The 18,618-nt window shown below is 46.4% G+C and overlaps 1 protein-coding gene across 1 annotated transcript; it reads right to left on the reverse strand.

Moving 5' to 3' along the window:
* Nucleotides 1–1,098: 1,098 nt before the first annotated feature.
* Nucleotides 1,099–5,805, reverse strand: LOC309521981 (olfactory receptor 2A5-like). The gene is made up of 2 exons (XM_082205158.1): nt 5,723–5,805; nt 1,099–2,080 (listed from the first exon to the last, which is right to left on the reverse strand). The coding sequence occupies exon 2, from the start codon at nt 2,056–2,058 to the stop codon at nt 1,129–1,131; it is 930 nt and encodes a 309-aa protein (XP_082061284.1). The 5' UTR covers nt 2,059–2,080; nt 5,723–5,805; the 3' UTR covers nt 1,099–1,128.
* Nucleotides 5,806–18,618: the final 12,813 nt, after the last annotated feature.

Raw genomic sequence — 18,618 nt, forward strand, 5'->3', positions numbered from 1 at the left:
AGCTGCAGATCTGTCACAGCAGAAAGTGTTGTCCTGAGTTGCAGGCACATATACATTATGATTGGGAGAAGGTGTGCGTAAATGATAAGGTCAGAAAGAGGTGAAAGGTGCACTGTCTCGCTAACTATTCACAAAACCAAAACCTAATAACACAGACATCCTGTCATTACTAAGACAATTAAAGTGTAGTATGGTAAAAATAAAACAAAAGTGATGCGTCAGTTGCAGAGTTGGTACATATAAGCACATGTGGTGGGGCTGCTCAAAGGTGACTAAATTTTGGAATAAGTTGTTCACTGATATCACTTTGATAACTAAACATACTGTGACTCCACTTTTCCACCTGGTTCTTTTGAATCTGTATATGGAAGCAGAAGAGGATTTGAAAAGCAAATAATTTAACTCCCATCATTTAACAACAGCCCAGGACTCCATTGCCAAATCCTGGAAGACCTGTGATCTTAACAATTTGGATTGCTAGTACTGCAGGCTTTGGCAAATTGCCCTCCTTGAAAAGATTTCTCATAAACTAAAAGTATCTAATGAACAGTGACTGAGTAACCCCCCCCCCAATATGGCATATTTTTATTTGTTAAATGAATATTGAGGTGCACAGTCATTCAGTGTCACCAGCATATGCTAACATCTGACAAATTTAAGACTTTATAGAACCTTTATTCCCAATAGTGATGGAACTCACAGGTGGATAATACTTTTGTTTTTATATATCTTTATGATTTCTAAAGGGAATTTTTGTATGAGTTAATACTTTACCATCCCTTTTAAGCTATGCTGTATCTTTGTACTTTTGTCTTTCCAGGGTGTGACATGTTTATTATTATTATTATTATTATTATTATTATTATTATTATTAGTTTTTCCCCCTTTTAGCTAGGTTTAAACAAATTCACTAAAATCTTGATTATTATTATTTTTAATGTTGCAGTGCAGTCCAGAGAGATAAAATGAAACCTCTTGATGCAAGATTTTCTTTAATTGCTTGACAACCGTAGCAGAAATAACATTATGGCAAAGTACATCTACTTTTGTAGCAACTTATATTTGTTACAATAGCATACAACAGCATGAACTTAAAAAAAGTAGCCCACTCTGGAATCAATTTCTCAATCAACAAAGCTTGTGCTGTGACAGAATTTTGACCAAGGCCCCTTTCATGTCTTTGTTCCTCAGGCTGTATATCATGGGATTGAACATGGGGGTGAATATGCTATAGAAGAGAGAGACTATTTTGTCCAAATCTGCGGAGTGACTAGACTCTGGCCTCATGTACATAAATATGGCGCTGCCATAGAAAAGCACCACCACTGATATGTGAGAGACACATGTAGAGAATGCTTTGTGCTGTCCTTGGGCAGATTGGATTTTCAAGACGGAAGCCAGGATACGGATGTAAGTCATCAAGATGAAGGAGATGGGGATAAGCAAGGTGAAAATGCATCCCACCGAAGTGACATTTTCAACCATCTTGGTATCGGCACAGGCCAACTTCAGCAATGCTGGCATTTCACAGAAAAAGTGATCAATCAGATTGGGACCACAGAATGGCAACCGCCAGGTGAGGACTGTGTGTGCCACTGGCAATAAAAGGCCACTCATCCAGGTTGCCACGGCTAGCTTCATGCATACTCTCTTGTTCATGAGGAACGTGTAGTGCAGTGGGTGGCATATTGCCACATACCTGTCATACGCCATCACTGCCAGGAGGATGCACTCAGTAATAGCCAGGGTCAGAAAAATGTGCATCTGAACGGCACAGCCAACCAACGAGATGGTTTGTCTTGGGCTCTGTAGGTTCACCAACATCTGGGGGACTGTGCTGGATGTATAGCAGATGTCCACAAAGGCAAGGTGGCTCAGGAAGAAGTACATGGGCGTGTGGAGTCGGGGGTCCAGCCAGATGAGCATCAGTATCATTGAGTTGCCCACCAGAGTGATGGTGTAGGTCACAGAAAAAAGCCCAAACAACAAAAGACGGCTCTTCATGCTCTTAGAGAGACCAAGCAGAAGGAATTCAGCCACAAATGTTTGGTTCCTCATAGCAGCTTCCTAGTCTCATTTCCTATACAAAAGAAGGAGATGAAACCTGTCACCTGGGCTTGTGTGTCTGAAGTGGAGAATATTACTCACTCTCAGTGCTATAAACATGAAATGGGTTGATATCTGAGATGACTCCTGTTCTGTCTTAGTTTGGATTAAATAAACTTACAAAATATCATTTATTTCTACATGTGCCATTATCTTTTCCCCTTAATAATAGAGTTGGGACAATCGTTCCCCCCCCCCAGCAATTTTTCTTTTTTGGGGGGTGGGTGTCCCTGATCATTGTGATTGGGCAAATTTCTTTCTGGCCTGTGGAGAGCTTCACCATGGCAATAAGCATCTAGGTACTTGGGTGGCGCTGTGGGTTAAACCACAGAGCCTAGAACTTGCCGATCAGAAGGTTGACGGTTCAAATCCCCGTGACGGGGTGAGCTCCCGTTGTTCTGTCCCTGCTCCTGCCAGCCTAGCAGTTCGAAAGCACAAAGTGCAAGTAGATAAATAGGTACCGCTCCAGCGGGAAGGTAAACGGCGTTTCCGTGCACTGCTCTGGTTCGCCAGAAGCGGCTTAGTCATGCTGGCCACATGACCCGGAAGCTGTACGCCAGCTCCCTCGGCCAATAAAGCGAGATGAGCGCCACAACCCCAGAGTCGGTCATGAGTGGACCTAATGGTCAGGGGTCCCTTTACCTTTACCTAGGCTTTTCTTAATCACATCTAAAAATGAGAAGGATTTCTCATGATGCCCTTACAGTCTCATTTCTGAACAAAAAGAATAGCATGATGCTTGCATTTAAATGAAGGGAATGAAAAGTATTGGTCATACGTATCATCAATAGACAATAGCCCTCCCCCCATGGGTGCATGAACATGTTAAGGAGGTGGTAGAGTCATACCTTTAACCCTGCGTGAGATGCTGTATGTCTGGTCTTGGAGCTTGATGCATCAGGTGAAGTGTCTGCAGAAGGGAGCCTAGGTAAAGGTAAAGGTACCCCTGCCCGAACGGGCCAGTCTTGACAGACTCTGGGGTTTGTGCGCCCATCTCACATCTATTGGCCGGGGGCCAGCGCTGTCCGAAGACACTTCCGGGTCACGTGGCCAGCGTGACAATGCTGCTCTGGCGAGCCAGAGCCGCACACGGAACGCCGTTTACCTTCCCGCTGGTAAGCGGTACCTATTTATCTACTTGCCCCCGGGGGTGCTTTCGAACTGCTAGGTGGGCAGGCGCTGGGACCGAGCAGTGGGAGCGCACCCCGCCGCGGGGATTCGAACCGCCGACCTTTCGATCGGCAAGCCCTAGGCGCTGAGGCTTTAGCCCACAGCGCCACCCGCGTCCCCTGCAGAAGGGAGCCTACATGGGTAGAATTAGCTCCATGCTATTTGGAGCGCTGCATTATCAGAGTTCCCAACTGCATGGAAGATACACACATAGGCTTCCCTTTGCATACATCATTCTGAACATATGGGGCGAGTGGAACATGTTAGTTCAGGGATGGCACCAGCAGGCACTTCTTCACTTCTTCCAGCACATGTAATAATGCAAATGCGGAGGAGATCATCTATTGAAGAGGGATCATACCTGTAAGAGATCTTTTACTCTATTGCAAACATACACAAGGTATAGGATGCAGTACAAGTTGCAATACCCAAGGAGGATTGGCTTGTTCACCTGTAATGACAAAAATATAATCCACTGTCATCACTGTTTACACCTAGTGATTTCAAGAGCAGGTGATGCTGGAAATTAATTTGAACTGGGCTTCAAAGCAACGCAGCCCCACATCCTGGCTCTCATTTCTGGAATGAGAGAGAGATTAATAGAGAGAGATAGAAATGGCTGATAGTTATCCAGAGCTGGGTGGGAAAACAGGCTTCCCAATCACACAGAAAGAGGTCTGACATGTAAAATGGTATGTGTGTAGGCTTTGTTCAGACACTGAACACTTTTGGGGGCGGGGAGGAATTAAAACATTCATTATTTTGAGAATATAATTGTTATGTTCTCACTATAGAGAATGAAGGACAAATGTAGAAGCCTTTTAAGGACTTACCTTTTCTTGGCAACTTATACTTGGCAAGTATAAGACAGGGATTTTAAAATACACTGTTATGCACAGATACTTATGAATGGTCTCACTGGACTCAGAGGGACTTGCTTTCCAGTAACTGTGTATACAATTGCATGGCATGCAACAAAGAGGAATAGACATTTTTTTTACTAAAACTCTCTGCGTTAACTCTACTGTGTTGATGAAAAACAACGCTGTTGGTAAGCAGGATATAAATATCATGAACAGAATATAATGTAAACAAAACTCTGTCGTATGACATTAAATACACGAGCATACACAGAGAATGAGTGTATCACTCTGCTTTGAAAGTTATAATGCTCATGATATTAGGGTCACAGTGCATGTGAGACCACCCTGAATGTGGGATAAAGCTAAAGCCATTATAGAATCAATTTTTTAGAATTAGCTGTTCAGAAACATTTCGTGAAACTTGGAGCAAAGGTCAAATGGGACAAATGTTTATTAGTCAAAGACTATTTAAATGCATACAATTAGACATTCTTATACAAGATTCTAACATATATAACACAGCGTTGCATTGATCTCCCGTTCTTGCTATTTTTGATCCTTAAGTTTCCCCTGTTGCTGCCGTAGTCTAACATGTCACCGGTAATTTTTGTGGGATATACTTTATGTATAAAGCTTACGTGTAATATTTGAGATTTATTAAATGACAAAAGAGGCAGAGAGAGAATAACGAGAGAGAAAAGGAACTCGCATCCCACCAAAATGTTTCCTCTTGCCTTTCTGGTTTGCAGTAACAGCCCAACAGCAAATTGTATGTGTTTAATAGTTTCCTGGTCCATTCCCTTTGAAAAAAAAGGAAAGAACCTCTACACAAGGGAACAATCAGAAGTGGAGAAGCAATGGGGGAGGAAGTGCCCAGCCCTTTCCCTGCCCATCATTCCTCCACTTCAATTGACTCCCGATAACCCCCCCCCAGCCTTATGGAGGGATTTGGAGATGGGGAAGTGGAGACAGCGTCGGCTGGTTCGCAAGAGTCCTTTGGTCCCACTTCCTCTTCCTGTCTGCATTTCATGAAATCAGGCAGCCTGTGTTTGGTCCTAGACAGTGTTTTTTTTCTGGGGGGACGCAGGGGTACACATACCCCTAAACATTTTGCGAGTCTAAGTTTGGCCTCATTGAGGGGCAGTATTTCAATGAGAGTGGAACACGGGTGGCGCTGTGGGTTAAACCACAGAGCCTAGGACCTGCCGATCAGAAGGTTGGCGGTTCGAATCCCTGTGACGGGGTGAGCTCCCATTGCTCGGTCCCTGCTCCTGCCAACCTAGCAGTTCAAAAGCACGTCAAAGTGCAAGTAGATAAATAGGTACCGCTCTGGCGGGAAGGTAAACAGCTTTTCCGTGTGCTGCTCTGGTTCGCCAAAAGTGGCTTAGTCCTGCTGGCCACATGACCCGGAAGCTGTACACCGGCTCCCTCGGCCAATAAAGGGAGATGAGCGCCGCAACCCCAGAATTGGTCAGAACTGGACCTAATGGTCAGGGGTCCCTTTACCTTTACCTATTTCAGTGAGAGTACCCCTAAACATTTTTTTAAGGGAAAAAAGCACTGGTCCTAGGAAAGTTGCTTACCAGGATATGTCAGACATATGATGCTAGGGTGGCACCACTCCAGGGTGAGGGACATCATCTGAGGTGCAGCTCTTATCAGGTCAGTTTAGCTCACAGGATGTTCCAGGAAATGAAGTAGCAGATGCTATATACACCCATTCCTTACTGAACCTGTTTATTTGAAACAGAAATAGCTATTTGCTACAAAATTCCTCAGAGGTCTTGTCCCAAACTCCCTTTTAAAGTATTTTTGAACTGAGCACCAAATCCCACGATATGTATGTTCCCTAGTGCAATATTGTTTGTCTGAGTATTAAGGAGGTAATCAGATAGGGAGGAGTATCACAGAATTGCAGAGTTGGAATGGATCCCAGGATCCACCCCACCTCCCTGCAGTGCAGGCATCTCAACACATGGTCCCTCGTCCGATTTGAAACCATACTGGACCTTGCGTGGCTTTGCAAATGTGCTAGCCATTTTATTGCTGCACTGTTAGGAGGTCCATGATATCATCTGGACACTTAACAAGCTCAGAAAATTTTGGGATGGTCAGCATTGGTTCTCCTTGTAGTCTTCTGTTCCTTGAGCTTTTAACAAATAATTTGGTCAAAGCTTTCAATCTTTATTGCTGCAAGAAATGAGCAAGATTTTGGGTTTGGTCAAGTGATTATTCAGCACAGGGTTTCTAGAAGAATAGTCCAAAGCTAGTTAAATGAAACATGGGTTCTCATGTTATTGTTTTAACGTGGGTTTCTGGTAGGATATTTATTATTATATTATTATAATATAATAAATTATTCTAAGAGAACATATTATGTTTAATACTGTTTTTATTATCTGTTCTTGTTCTTGTTTTTTGGAATACCGTGTCCAATTCTGGGCACCACAATTTAAGAAGGATGTTGACAGGCTGGAACGTGTGGAGACGAGGGAAACCAAGATGATCAAGGGTCTGGAAACTAAGCCTTACTAGGAGTACTTGAAGCAGCTGGGTTTATTTAGCCTGGAAAAGAGGAGACTGAGAGGAGATAGGATAGTCATCTTCAAATATTTCAAGGGCTGTCACATGGAAGAGGGAGCAAGCTTGTTTTTTCCTGCTCCGGAGGGTAGGACTCGAACCAATGGCTTCAAGCAACATGAAAGGAGACTTCCTGAGAGTAAGAGCTGTTCAACAGTGGAATGGCAACCGACAGCAGCTTCTTGCCGTTCAACCCAACATCCGGAGACTGGAAAGCATACGCCTCCTGTTTCACCTTCCTCCTAGAAGCCAAAGGGGTCACCAACGAAGAAGATGCCAAGAAGAGGGCGATATTCTTCAGCGTCTGCGGAGAGGAGACGCTTGAAATCACCTGGGCTCTCCATGCACCTGAAGACGTCACTACTGTTCCATACAAAACAATAATGGAACGGCTGAAGGGGCACTTTTCACTGCAGCCCTCAGTGGTGACTCATTGAAATGCCTTCTACGCAAAGCGGCAAGCCCCTGGGGAAACCATAACTGGGTTTGTGACCTCTCTCTGCCAAGCGGCACTGTTCTGCAACTTCTCAGAGTTGGAGAACATGCTTCATGACCGCCTCGTCGGTGGCCTGAAGGATGAGAAGCTGCAACGACGCCTCTACGCTAAGAAGGACCTAACGTTCCAGGTTGCTCTGGAGAAGGCCCTGGCAACAGAAGCTGCTGAGAGGTCGAAGCAAGAGGCACGGCCAAGCTTGCCCTCCCAACCAAGGGTCCACCACGAAGACCTCACCGACGACTCAGGATCTGACAGGGAGGAGGTGCACCGAGTACAGCAGCGCACTCAAGCAGCACACAGACCACAGCTGACTCAACAAGAAGGAGGGAACTGCGCAAGCTGCGGGGAGAGTCACGAGAGGAGGACCTGCCATTTCTGCAATGCAGAGTGCAGGCAGTGCAGAAAATTGGGACACATCGCCCTGGTGTGTCGGGCTCAGCCCACCTGACGCCAGGCATCCGATGACCAATCCAAGAGCCCCAGGTCCCGGGGCCCAACGCACCAAGGCAACTCAACAGAGCTCACGGACTTCCAGGTATACCAGTTGCCCCACCTCAACGTAGAGAAAATTTATGTAGAGGTACAGATAGAGGGGGCCCCGTGCCGCATGGAGCTTGACACGGGTTCAACTCTATCCATAATCTCGGCAAGGACCTTAAGGAAACTGTGTCCTAGTGGGGGTCCCAAACTCAGGCCAGCCCCATTCACCCTCTGGGACTTCCAGAAACATAAGGTCCCCACAATGGGGGTGGGGACCTTCAGGGTGCAATATTGAGGGCGGACGCGGCAACTGGACTTGCTTGTGGTCAAGGGCCCCTACATTAGCTTACTGCAATTGGCATGGTTTGGACCACTGGGGCTAGCCGTCATCGAGGTGAACTGCACTAGCTTACAAATGAACGTGGATGCCATATGCAAGGAATTTCTGGGGGTTTTCGATGGGAAATTGGGACAGTATATGGGGGCCCCCACTGCTTTACAGCTTGACCCTGCAGTACGACCTGGCAGGCTCAAGGCCCGCCGGGTTCCGTTCGCCCTGAAACCCCGTATAGACGAGGAATTGGACCGGCTCGTGGAGCAAGGAGTGCTGGAGCCTGTGCCTAATGCCCCCTGGGAAACCCCAACTGTCAGACCCGTCAAGCCTAATGGTTCAGTCCTCATCTGTGCAGACTACAAATGTACCATAAACAAGGCCCTCATGGCCCACGCATACCCAGTGCCAGTGGTCAGCCATGTCCTTGCCACCCTGGCTGGGTCAAAAAACATTGGTAAGCTGGATTTGGCCCAAGCATATCAACAGCTGCCTGTAGATGAGGCCACAGCAGAGGCACAGACGATTGTGATGCACAGAGGAGTGTTCAGGGTAAAGCGGCTGCAATTCGGTGTCAGCGTGGCACCAGGCATATTCCAGAATCTAATGGACTCTCTCCTTAAAGGGATTCCTGGCCTCACCCCCTTCTTCGATGATGTGTTGATTGCTGGGCCCACGCCAGAGGAGTTTGAGGACCGCCTCCGCACCGTTCTGCACCGTTTCCAGACAGCGGGTCTCAAGGTGAAGCGGGGAAAATCTCTACTAGAAGTGCCTCAGGTGGACTTTCTGGAATTTATGGTGGACGCAGAAGGGATCCACCTGACTGGGGACAAGGTATGGGCCATTTGTGATGCCCCAGCACCCAAGAGCAAGATTGAACTTCAGGCCTTCTTGGGACTATTGAACTTTTACCATTCCTTCCTTCCCCACAAGGCGGTGGTAGCGGATCCCCTACACAGACTCCTGGACAAGCGGGCCCCTTGGGTGTGGGGCCAGCGCCAGGAGGTCGCATTCCAGGCAGTCAAGGACTTGCTCGTCTCAAACTCAGTCTTGGCACACTTCGACGAGAGGCTGCCGGTTGTGCTAGCATGCGACGCCTTGCCCTATGGCATTGGCGCTGTCCTGGGACACCAACTCCCAGATGGAGGAGAGGTGACAGTGGCATACTTTTCCCAGACACTCAATGCAACCAAGCGGAACTACTCGCAAATCGACAAGGAGGGTCCGGCAATCGTGAAGGGAGTAAAAAAATTCAATGATTTCTTGTACGGGCGGCCCTTTACCGTGGTGACTGACCACAAGCCATTGCTTGGCTTGTTTGCCCCCAAAAAGCAGATCCCCCAAATGCTGTCTCCTCGCGTCCTCAGGTGGTCAATTTTCCTTGCCAGCTACCTGTATGCACTGATTCATCGCCCTGGGAAGGTGATGGGCTACGCGGACGCTCTCAGCAGGCTACCACTACTGGAAACAGACCCCGACCCAGCACCCGCGCAAGAGGTTATGAGCCTGGAGCTGCTTCCCGACCGCCCCATTCAGGCACAAGAAGTTGCACACCATTCCAAGAAAGATAGGGTCATCTCCCGGATCCTGGACTGGGTGTGGAGGGGATGGCCCAGCAGCAGCCCTGGGCCAGAATTTGCCGGCTACACAACCCGCAAACATGAACTGTCGGCCCACAAGGTGTGCCTGTTATGGGGAAGCAGGGTCATTGTTCCCCAGCCCCTCCGCAAAAGGGTCCTCACAGCCCTACACGAGACACATCCAGGGATAGTAAGAATGAAGGCCCTTGCCAGGAGTTATGTGTGGTGGCCGGGGATTGATGGAGAGATAGAGGCCTGGGTCAAACACTGCCAGGCCTGTCAAGAATCCCGCCCATATCCCCCAAGGGCCCCAGTCCAGTCCTGGGAGTCCGCCCAAGCACCATGGTCACGCCTGCATGTGGACTTCACTGGCGCCTTTCAAGGGAAAACATTCTTCATAGTGGTGGACTCCTACACCAAATGGCTGGTACCATCCACTTCCACGTCCGCAGCCATCCGGGTACTACGCAGGCTGTTTGCAACCCACGGGCTCCCTGACACTCTCGTCTCAGACAACGGGACTGCATTTACGTCAGGAGAATTCCAAACCTTCACAGCACAGAACGCCATCCGCCACATCCGTTCAGCGCCGTTCCACCCTGCCACCAATGGCCAAGCAGAACGCATGGTGCGGACCACCAAGGACACCCTTCGCCGCATGATGCAAGGGGATTGGGAGTACCGCCGTGCCACATTCCTTCTAGCACAGCACAGCACCTCCAGCTCAACGACTGGCCGGAGCCCCGCTGAACTACTAATGGGTCGGCACCTTGCAATCAGATTGGACCGCCTTCACCCCGATAGAGCTCAGGATGAGGTAGTGGTGGGGGAAGGCAGGAACCCCCGGACCTTCGTGGCCCAGGACCCAGTGTACGCAAAGAATTTTGGGGCAGGCCCAGCATGGGTACCCGCCACAGTCACCAGAGTCACTGGCCCCGTGTCGTACGAGGTGCTAACGGATGGGGGGCAATGCTGGCGCCACCACTGAGACCAGATACGGCGACGATTCCCAGGAGAAAACCAGGAGGAGGACAGGTCAGAGGAGTCCCAAGGGAACAGTGGGGCAGTGAGGCCCGTAGAACAGGAGGGACCAGCAGGAGAGGCAGAATCAGTAAATACAGAGAGGACACGCAAGGCCGAAAGGACACCGGAACCAGAACCACGACTGAGCGAGCCGTTTGTGCCAGACCAAATGGCCCCATCACAGCCAGGATCCTTGGAACATGAGCCAGATCCTGAACCCCGGACCAGGGAACACCCCAGGCTGCAACGCACACGTAGAATCATAGAATCATAGAATCATAGAGTTGGAAGAGACCACAAGGGCCATCGAGTCCAACCCCCTGCCAAGCAGGAAACACCATCAGAGCACTCCTGACATATGGTTGTCAAGCCTCTGCTTAAAGACCTCCAAAGTAGGAGACTCCACCACACTCCTTGGCAGCAAATTCCACTGTCGAACAGCTCTTACTGTCAGGAAGTTCTTCCGAATGTTTAGGTGGAATCTTCTTTCTTGTAGTTTGGATCCATTGCTCCGTGTCCGCTTCTCTGGAGCAGCAGAAAACAACCTTTCTCCCTCCTCTATGTGACATCCTTTTATATATTTGAACATGGCTATCATATCACCCCTTAACCTCCTCTTCTGCAGGCTAAACATGCCCAGCTCCCTTAGCCGTTCCTCATAAGGCATCGTTTCCAGGCCTTTGACCATTTTGGTTGCCCTCCTCTGGACACGTTCCAGTTTGTCAGTGTCCTTCTTGAATTGTGGTGCCCAGAACTGGACACAGTACTCCAGGTGTGGTCTGACCAGAGCAGAATACAGTGGCACTATTACTTCCCTTGATCTAGATGCTATACTCCTATTGATGCAGCCCAGAATTGCATTGGCTTTTTTATCTGCCGCGTCACACTGTTGGCTCATGTCAAGTTTGTGGTCAACCAAGACTCCTAGATCCTTTTCACATGTACTGCTCTCAAGCCAGGTGTCCCCCATCTTGTATTTGTGCCTCTCATTTTTTTTGCCCAAGTGCAATACTTTACATTTCTCCCTGTTAAAATTCATCTTGTTTGTTTTTGCCCAGTTCTCTAATCTGTCAAGGTCGTTTTGAAGTGTGATCCTGTCCTCTGGGGTGTTAGCCACCCCTCCCAGTTTGGTGTCATCTGCAAATTTGATCAGGATGCCCTTGAGTCCATCATCCAAGTCGTTGATAAAGATGTTGAATAAGACCGGGCCCAAGACAGAACCCTGTGGCACCCCACTAGTCACTCTTCTCCAGGATGAAAAGGAACCATTGATGAGCACCCTTTGGGTTCGGGCAGTCAGCCAGTTACAAATCCACTGAGTGGTAGCGTAGTCAAGACCGCATTTTACCAGCTTCTTTACAAGAATATCATGGGGCACCTTGTCAAATGCCTTGCTGAAATCAAGGTAGGCTACATCCACTGCGTTCCCTTCATCTACCAGGCTTGTAATTCTGTCAAAAAACGAGATCAGGTTAGTCTGACATGACTTATTTTTCAGAAATCCATGCTGACTATTGGTGATCACAGCATTCCTTTCTAGGTGCTCACAGACTGTTTGCTTAATGATCTGTTCCAGAATCTTCCCTGGTATTGATGTCAGACTGACTGGGCGGTAATTATTTGGGTCCTCTCTTTTCCCCTTTTTGAAAATAGGGACAACATTTGCCCTCCTCCAGTCTGCCGGGACTTCGCCTGTTCTCCAGGAATTCTCAAAGATGACTGCCAGTGGTTCTGAGATCACATCTGCCAGTTCTTTTAATACTCTTGGATGCAGTTCATCTGGCCCTGGAGACTTGAATACATCTAAACTAGCCAAATATTATTGTACTATCTCCTTAGTTATTCTGGGCTGTGTTTCCTTTGCTGAATCATTTGCTCCAAATTCTTCAGGTCGGGCATTGTTTTCTTTATCGGAGAAGACTGAGGCAAAGAAGGCATTGAGGAGTTCAGCCCTTTCTGTGTCCCCTGTTTGCATTTCACCATCTTCTCCTCTGAGTGACCCCACTGTTTCTTTGTTCTTCCTTTTGCTATGAACATACCCATAAAAGCCTTTTTTGTTGCTTTTAACCTCTCTAGCAAGCCTGAGTTCATTCTGTGCTTTAGCTTTTCTGACTTTGTGTCTACACGTGCTGGCTATTTGTTTGAATTCCTCTTTGGTGGTTTCCCCCCTTTTCCATTTTTTGTACACATCCTTTTTTAATCTTAATTCAGTTAAAAGTTCTTTAGATAGCCACCCTGGCTTCTTTAGGCACCTTCCATGTTTCCGTCTCATTGGTATTGCCTGTCGTTGTGCTTTTACTATCTCCCTCTTAACAAACTCCCAGCCATCATGAACTCCCTTTCCTTTTAGTATTGCTGTCCATGGGATCTCACCCAGCACTTCCCTAAGTTTTATGAAGTCGGCTTTCTTAAAGTCAAGAAATTGAGTCCTAGTATGCTTGGCTGCTCCTTTCCGCTGTATAGTAAACTTCAGAAGAGCATGATCACTCGCGCCTAATGATCCTTCCACATCTACCCCACTAACCAGGTCATCAACATTGGTTAGGACCAGAACTAAAATGGCTGTTCCTCTTGTTGCTTCTCCCACTTTCTGGACAATGAAGTTGTCTGCAAGGCCAGTGAGGAATCTGTTTGACCTTATGCTGTTTGACCTTATGCTGCAAGGCCAGTGAGGAATCTGTTTGACGTAGGCCGCCGGCGTACCTTGAGTACTATGAATGCGACCTCCCGGGCAGGACTGGAACTTAGAGGGGAGGGGTGTTATGTACTGAGTTGAATAGGATCCAAAATGCAGCAGTCTGATTGGTCCTAGAGCAATAGGATCCAAAATGCAGCAGTCTGATTGGTCCTAGAACAATAGGATTCAGAATGCAGCTGTCTGATTGGTTCTAGAACAATGCAGCAGTATGATTGGTCTGCAGGAGCCATCCAATCCGGCTCCAGATGGAAGTGAATCCACAACCTGATTGGCCTATAGGAGAATTCTGGAATTAGCCAATCAAGTGCAGCCCATTATGTAAATAATGTATATAAAGCAGATACTTTGAGGGGACATTCATTCCTCCTCACCACTATGAGCTGAATAAAGAGCATGAAATCCACTCTTTACTCTGAGTATATTTCATATTGGTTGATATGCTCCTTTCTTTTGTGGGAGGGAAAGATGTGAGCACACTTTCACTTTATGTGGTTTTTGCTTAAGTGAACAAAATGAGACTGGAAGGGGTCTCTGGGTAGAGGAATGTTTCAGCAACAGAGACGCTATGGCTTCCTTGAACAGAGACTCTTTATTCTGAAAATAGTCAATACAGTTTATCTTATGTTTATGGACTTCCTGGATTCTGAAAGTTATTTGTAAAAGAATAACACAACCTTCATGCTGACATGGTAGCTACCTGATTTTGCCTGTTACACAACTTCCTCTTGGTAGCCTCCATTGGTACAATCCAGGCACAATTTTCCCACATGATATGCTGATGGTTTAAACTTTAAAGAGTCTCTAATACTCCTTACCCCTTCATGGATCACTGCCTTGTCGTGGTGAAGGGGCTTGAATAACCCCAGGAAGCTATGAGCCATGCTGTGCAGGGCCACCCAAGACAGACAGGTCATAGCCAAGAGTTTAGACTAAATGTAACCCTCCTGGAGAAGGAACTGGCAAACTACTCCAGTATTTTGCCAAGAAAACTCCATGGACATAAAAAAAGAGAAGTTTTGAGAAGAAAGTGAGAGTTTCCAAGGCATGCTCTGGTTCACGGGGTCATGGAGAGTCAAACACCACTAAGACGACTAAACAACAACAAATCCTCCTTAACTTCTCAGTTGGCAACAAGCTACCTCCACATTTGCCTCAAATGTTGGTTTAGATTAGACTAAAGTCTATTACACAATGCCCAGGGAATTCAAAAGTTTTATCAGAAAGTTAGTTTGGAATGGGATCTCTGAGGCTTCTTTAAAGCAGTAGGATGTTTACATCAAAAATCAGGAACAAGAAATCCCTCAGAAATGTTGGCAAAACCCTCCGTAGACGCAATCTAGTCATGTTCTTCTTCCTGCCCCTGTGGATTAATAATTTGTTCCTGATCCCCATTTGGATGGGCCCAGAAGGAAATGTAAACATACTGTTTTAGGAGTCACTGCTGACATGCTTTTCTAGGTTCATAATTGCCAGAGTAATTTCGAGGCAGAGGCGTTCTATGGTCTTGATGGATGCCATCAATAGTACAAATCCAAGAAGGGGAAACAACTTGGCAATTTCTTTCAAGCCTCTGTAATCTGGGTACGTAATGAGAAAGCCAAAGTTTACCTTTCATTTAAAAAATGTGAATAACTGAAAACACCTCTTTCTGTGTGCTGCATTCTCCATAAAACTTACTGTAGCCTCGGGATGGCTTGAGACCAATGGCTTTCAGTTTCCCATCCAAGGTCTTCTACAAAACCGACCTAATCAAGAATAGGATGTAGCTGTTTGAACTATAGATAGGCTAGTGGATTGCTGTTTCTCATTCATTCAAGTCGGTATGTGTTTTACTTTTCCAGTATAATGATAGTGCCTTAAGCAATTTTAGCTCAGCTGCTAATTTGTGAGTGTTACTTTAACACAGTCTCAGAATCTTATTCTTCTGCAGCTCCCATTTGGTTTCAGCTACAACTCCTCTGTCCAGAGACAATTCTGGATTATGTCAATTTTATTGTATGTCTCTACCAATAAGCCTTAAAACAGACCTCACCTCCTGTCTGTAAAAGAGTAAGTGTTGTCGTTGTTTAGTCATTTAGTCGTGTCCGACTCTTCGTGACCCCATGGACCAGAGCACGCCAGGCACTCCTATCTTCCACTGCCTTCCGCTGTTTGGTCAAACTCATGCTGGTAGCTTCGAGAACACTGTCCACCCATCTTGTCCTGTCGTCCCCTTCTCCTTGTGCTTCATCTTTCCCAACATCAGGGTCTTTTCCAGGGAGTCTTCTCTTCTCATGAGGTGGCCAAAGTCTTGGAGTCTCAGCTTCACGATCTGTCCTTCCAGTGAGCACTCAGGGCTGATTTCCTTCAGAATGGATCGGTTTGATCTTCTTGCAGTCCATGGGACTCTCAAGAGTCTCCTCCAGCACCAGAATTCAAAAGCATCCATTCTTCGGCGATCAGCCTTCTTTATGGTCCAGCTCTCACTTCCATATATCACTACTGGGAAAACCATAGCTTTAACTATACAGACCTTTGTTGGCAAGGTGATGTCTCTGCTTTTTAAGATGCTGTCTAGGTTTGTCATTGCTTTTCTCCCAAGAAGCAGGCGTCTTTTAATTTCGTGGCTGCTGTCACCATCTGCAGTGATCATGGAGCCCAAGAAAGTAAAATCTCTCACTGCCTCCATTTCACCCCCTTCTATTTGCCAGGAGGTGATGGGGCCAGTGGCCATGATCTTTGTTTTTTTGATGTTGAGCTTCAGACCATATTTTGCACTCTCCTCTTTCTCCTAATTCCTCCTCACTTTCTGCCATCAAGGTTGTGTCATCTGCATATCTGAGCTTGTTGATATTTCTTCCGGCAATCTTAATTCTGGCTAGGGATTCATCCAGCCCAGCCTTTTGCATGATGAATTCTGCATATAAGTTAAATAAGCAGGGAGACTATATACAGCCTTGTCATGCTCCTTTCCCAATTTTGAACCAATCAGTTGTTCCACATCCAGTTCTAACTGTAGCTTCTTTTCCCACATAGAGATTTCTCAGGAGCCAGATGAGGTGATCAGGCACTCCCATTTCTTTAAGAACTTGCCATAGTTTGCTGTGGTTGACACAGTCAAAGGCTTTTGCATAGTCAATGAAGCAGAAGTAGATGTCTTTCTGGAACTTTCTAGCTTTCTCCATAATCCAGCGCATGTTTGCAATTTGGTCTCTGCTTCCTCTGCCTCTTCTAAATCCAGCTTGCACTTCTGGGAGTTCTCGGTCCACATACTGCTTGAGCCTTCTTTGTTGAATTTTAAGCATAACCTTGCTAGCGTGTGAAATGAGTGCAATTGTGCGGTAGTTGGAGCATTCTTTGGCACTGCCCTTCTTTGGAATTGGGATGTAGACTGATCTTCTCCAGTCCTCTGGCCACTGCTGAGTTTTCCAAACTTGCTGGCATATTGAGTGTAGCACCTCAACAGCATCAACTTTTATAATTTTAAATAGTTCAGCTGGAATACCATCACTTCCACTGGCCTTGTTATTTGCAGTGCTTTCTAAGGCCCATTTGACTTCACTCTCCAGGATGTCTGGCTCAAAGTCAGCAACCACACTACCTGGGGTGTACGAGCCATCCATATCTTTCTGGTATAATTCCTCTGTGTATTCTTACCACCTCTTCTTTATGTCTTCTGCTTCTCTTAGGTCCTTACCACTTTTGTCCTTTATAATGGTAATCTTTGTACAAAATGTTCCTTTCATATCTTGAATTTTCTTGAACAGATCTCTGGTTCTTCCCATTTCTGTTGTTTTCCTCTATTTCTTTGCATTTCTCCTTTAAGAAGGCCTTCTTGTCTCTCCTTGCTATTTTTTGGAAATCTGCATTCAATCTCCTGTATCTTTCACTATCTCCCTCACATTTTGCTTGCCTTCTCTCCCCGGCTATTTGTAAGGCCTCGTTGGACAGCCACTTTGCTTTCTTGCATTTCCTTTTCACTGGGATGGTTTTCGTTGCTGCCTCCTGTATAATGTTGCGAGCCTCCATCCATAGTTCTTCAGGCACTCTGTCCAATCTAAATCCTTAAACCTGTTCCTCACTTCCACTGTGTATTCATAAGGGATTTGATTTAGATTGTATCTTACTGGCCCATTGGTTTTTCCTACTTTCTTCAGTTTAAGCTTGAATTTTGCTATAAGAAGCTGATGATCTGAGCCACAGTCAGCTCCAGGTCTTGTTTTTGCTGACTGTATAGAGCTTTTCCATCTTTGGCTGCAGAGAATATAATCAATCTGATTTCGATGCTGCCCATCTGGTGATGTCCATGTGTAGAGTCGTCTCTTGTGTTGCTGGAAAAGCGTGTTTGTGATGACCAGCTTGTTCTCTTGACAGACTCTATTAGCCTTTGCCCTGCTTCGTTTTGATCTCCAAGGCCAAACTTGCCAGTTGTTCCTTTTATCTCTTGATTCCCTACTTTAGCATTCCAATCCCCTATAATGAGCAGAACATCCTTCTTTGGTGTCACTTCGATAAGGTTTTGTAAGTCTTCATAGAATTGGTCAATTTTAGTTTCTTCAGCCCCACTAGTTGGTCCATAAAGTTGAATTACAGTGATGTTAAAAGGTCTGCCTTAGATTCGTATCGAGATCATTCTATCATTTTTGAGATTGCATCCCAGTACAGCTTCCACCACTCTTTTGTTGACTATGAGGGCCACTCCATTTCTTTTACGGGATTCTTGCCCACAGTAGTAGATATGATGGTCATCCGAACTGAATTCGCCCATTCCCATCCATTTTAGTTCACTGATGCCCAGGATGTCAATATTTATTCTTGCCATCTCATTTTTGACCACATCCAACTTACCCAGGTTCATGGTTCTTACATTCCAGGTTCCTATGCAATATTTTTCTTTACAGCATTGGACTTTCCTTTCGCTTCCATGCATATCCACAACTGAGTGTCCTTTCGGCTTTGGCCCAGCCGCTTCATCAGCTCTGGATCTACTTGTACTTGTCCTCTGCTCTTCCTCAGTAGCATGTTGGACACCTTCCGACCTGAGGGGCTCATCTTCCAGCATCATAACTTTTATATGCCTGTTGTCTTTGTCCATGGAGTTTTCTTGGCAGGGATACTGGAGTGGCTTGCCAATTCCTGCTCCAGGTGGATCACGTTTGGTCAAAACTCTCCACTATGACCTGTCCATCTTGGGTGGCCCTGCACGGCATAGCTCAAAGCTTCTCTGAGTTATTTAAGCCCCTTCGCCACGGCAAGGCAGTGATCCATGAAGGGGAAGAGTAAGTGAGGTATCTTCTTTTAACTTGATGTAT

Source organism: Podarcis vaucheri (assembly GCF_965113315.1).
Source record: "Podarcis vaucheri genome assembly, chromosome: 17".
In the NCBI taxonomy this organism is placed as follows: Eukaryota; Metazoa; Chordata; class Lepidosauria; order Squamata; family Lacertidae; genus Podarcis; species Podarcis vaucheri.